The sequence below is a fragment of the Orbicella faveolata genome, unplaced genomic scaffold (genome assembly GCF_042242905.1).
Source record: "Orbicella faveolata isolate gen_17 unplaced genomic scaffold, um_ofav_v1 contig_24, whole genome shotgun sequence".
In the NCBI taxonomy this organism is placed as follows: Eukaryota; Metazoa; Cnidaria; class Anthozoa; order Scleractinia; family Merulinidae; genus Orbicella; species Orbicella faveolata.
This window is the reverse complement of record NW_028301552.1, coordinates 18987501-18990957: the sequence shown is the minus strand read 5'-3', so window position 1 is coordinate 18990957 and position 3457 is coordinate 18987501. Positions and strand designations below refer to the sequence as shown.

Below are 3457 nucleotides of genomic sequence, written 5' to 3'. Positions count from 1 at the left end.
CATTTCAGACATCGCCACGGTTAAGCAGATTTCAACTCTCCGAAGCCCGCTTCATAACATCTATCAATATTATTTGTCTTTCGTCTCATAAGCCGCCGATTACAAGAAGTTAAACAATTTGCTGAGATCCTAACTGACCCAGAAGTCTGTTAGCAGCCTTTAAAATTCTCCTCTTAATCGAGGATTCTCATCAAGAACTCGTTAAAGCTCAGTTCTGTTTTGATCTGTTGTGCACCCGCCATTATTTCACAGATTGCGTTACATATGACAAATGCACGTTCCAACGGGTAGGGGTAGGGTGGGTAGGAAGTGAAAATGTAACCAAAATTAAAGCCATTTTACGCATTTCTGTGGCTAAACTAAAGCTGATCAAGATACACAGATCACAATCTTTTGACCTGATACTGTCTATCGTTTTCTTTTTTTCTCTCTCTTTTTTTTTTTTAAGATACGACCCCCCCCCCCCCCCCACAACTTACCCTGCAAACATAACCTACAAAATGCCTGCAAGCAGAAGCTCATGTTCAAATCATTCTGGGAAAGCCAGTTACTAGTTTAGCCACAGAAAACCAAACACCCAAAACAAGATGGCGGACAGTATGAACGATCTCTACCTCTTCGGGGAAGATTTCGAAGCCATTTTGGATATCCTAGAAGGCGATGAAGACTTGGAGAAGCAATTTGAAAGCTCAGTAAGTGATTTAAGTACAAAATAATCCAGAAAATCTCTGCTTTTGTTTCGGCTGGAGTGGAACGCGAGCTCGTTTGCTATATAAACAACCTCTAGTTTGTCTGTTCAAGATAATCGGTAAGTGTTTCTGCAATGAAAAGGAATCAAAGCAACTTATGCTACCTTACGTACAGGCATTATTGTGAAACCTTGCTCTAAATTACAGCGTTGTAAGTAAAGAATGTCATAGTTGTTGTCTTGATTTACTATCCAAATGCTTCACCTTATCAAAACACTTTATGGTTCCTTATCCTTATTTATTTGTGTTTCCGTGTCCACTGTAGGTTCAATCGACAGTCATTGTATGTAGCGACTGCGGGAAAAAATACAAGTCTAGTGGAGGCTACCGTAGGCACAGAACCACTAAACACAACGATCAACGACAACAGTTGCCTTTAACGCCAGTGGTTCTTGCTGAGATTGTGAATGCTGCTGTGAATAAAGTTAACGAAAACGAAGTCTTCCACCCTGACTTACGAGACGAATTCAAGCGCTATGAGTACGGACAGCTTACTGAAACTGAGGAATTTTCCGTGTTTAAAATACTGTTTGATGGATACTTAAAGAATGGAGACAGAGAAAAGTTTTATGAGAAATATTATGCCCAGATTCCACTGAAATCTACAAGCTTTTTTGGAGGGTTATCCCGAAATGCAGCTACATTGCTAGCAATTGAAGTGGCTGATACTATGCTCGCACATTGCAAGCATATGAAGTCATTGTTATGTCCGGAAGGGTACCAAGACAACAGACATTAACGCAACATGCTTAAATACGGTACGGCCATTCCTACAGCTAGCACAATGATGTCTTGGGAGATTCCAGGCCACCACACCAAGGAGGCCGCTTTCGCACGTGTTTTGGTAATCCCTTGATGACCATCATGCAGACGTCTCAATACATCCGCTCTTAACCTTGGAGGTATAATGACTCGTCGTCCTCTCAGGAGTAGCCCGCTGTGGAGGGAGATGTTGCCGCGTTCACTCCAGTATTTAGCTACTGGTCCATGGACTCTTCGTTTCTCTTCAGGCCACCCATTCTGTACATACTGCATCACAGTTTTGAGTGTGTCATCGTTTTTCAGCTCAGAACGTTTCTCATTTAACCGCTGGTCTGAGGCAGGTAAAGTCACTAGTACAGCATTCACATAGCCCTCAACTTCGTAATGTAGGTCGTTCCATGACTTAGACTCATGGGCTTTACTTTCGTGCGGGGAACGAGACAATGAATCAGCTGTATACAGGAGTTTACCAGGAATATGCGCGATGGCAAACTCAAACCTCAAAAGTCTCATCCTGAAGTGTTGTATGCGCACTGAAAGCTCGTCTATCAACTTAGTGGAAAACAACGGAATCAATGACTTGTGATCTGTTTCTACTTTAAATCTCATTCCGATCAAGAATTCTGCCCAGTGTTCAAGTGCCCATGTGATAGCCAAAGCCTCTTTGTCGATTTGGGCATAACGACGTTCTGTCTCGGTCATTGATCTGCTAGCATAGGCCACTGGCCTCATCTCGCCGGATGGCTGCTTCTGCATAAGGACTGCACCAAGTCCAAAACTGCTAGCATCCGATGACACCATGGTCTCCTTTTCCGGATCGTACAGTGCAATAACTTGCTCGGATGCCATGTCTGCTTTCAACTGTTAAAAGGCTTCTTGTTGGGCTGGGCCCCATACCCAAGCACTCTCCTTCTTGAGCAAGTCTCTTAAGGGTTTCGTCTTCTCAGCCAGGTTTGGGCAGAACTTCATTAGGTGGTTGACCAATCCCAAGAAACGTCTCAGGTTTGCAATGTCCTGGGGTTCTGCCATGTCAGTGATAGCTTTAACCTTTGAGGGATCTTTCCTGATTCCTTCACTGTCAATGATTTGGCCCAAGTATTGCAACCTGGTTTGAGAGAATAAACACTTCTCAAGGTTGAGCGTGAGTTTCCTCTCCACTAGCCTGTCAAGGACTTGCTTAAGTCGCTGATCATGTTCCGCTTGGTTTCTCCCGATGACTAGAATATCGTCCACGCGGTACTTGACCCCCTCTATTCCAGAGAGTTCTTTATCCATCCTCTTCTGGAAATATTCGGGAGCCGATGATATGCCAAAGGGAAGACGCTTGAACATGTAACCGCCAAAGGGCGTAATAAAGGTAGTTAGCTTGGCACTTTCTGGGTTTAGGACTATCTGGTGAAACCCTGAGTTAGCATCGAGTTTGGAGAATACTGATCCTTCTGTGAGGCTTCCCAGTGTCTCTTCAACTGTTGGCATTTGATAGACTTCTCTGCGGACTGCTTGGTTAAGCCTTGTAAGGTCAACACATATCCTTACCCTTCCGTCGGCCTTTGGCACTACCACAATCGGCGAACACCATTCTGTCGGCTCGTCTATTGGTTCAATAACGTCCAGTTGCTCCATACGTTTGATCTCCTCCTGCACTTTCTTCATTAGTGGCAGTGGTATTCGCCTGGGAGTGGTCAGACAAAAGGGTGTGGCCCCTTCCTTCAGATGAATTGTATGCTCACCCTCCAGTTTGCCAAGGCCTTGAAAGAGCGTCGGGTACTGCTTGACAGTGTGTCCTCCTTCGTCCCTGATCGGAGTGGATGGTTATCAGGCATCTGATTGACAGCTTTGACACTGTACGTCCCGGAGATTTCATGGATAAGGCCAAGACTTCGGATGGCAGGTACCCCAAGAAGCAGCTCGGATGCCCCTCTGACTACGTACACTCGTTCTTTAAT

The 3457-nt window shown here is 44.8% G+C and overlaps 1 protein-coding gene across 1 annotated transcript; it reads left to right on the top strand.

Moving 5' to 3' along the window:
• The first annotated feature begins 156 nt into the window (after window positions 1–156).
• LOC149110763 (uncharacterized) lies at window positions 157–1488 on the top strand. Its single transcript, XM_089292327.1, has 2 exons — window positions 157–692; window positions 1015–1488. The coding sequence occupies exons 1-2, from the start codon at window positions 588–590 to the stop codon at window positions 1486–1488; spliced, it is 579 nt and encodes a 192-aa protein (XP_089148453.1). The 5' UTR covers window positions 157–587.
• Window positions 1489–3457: the final 1969 nt, after the last annotated feature.

What these genes read in the sequence shown, in the direction of transcription:
- LOC149110763 (XM_089292327.1), top strand. Translation starts at nt 588, where the DNA reads ATGGCGGACAGTATGAACGATCTCTACCTCTTCGGGGAAGATTTCGAA. An exon ending in AGAAGCAATTTGAAAGCTCA is followed by an intron (nt 693 to 1,014) that starts GTAAGTGATTTA and finishes TGTCCACTGTAG; the next exon opens with GTTCAATCGACAGTCATTGT.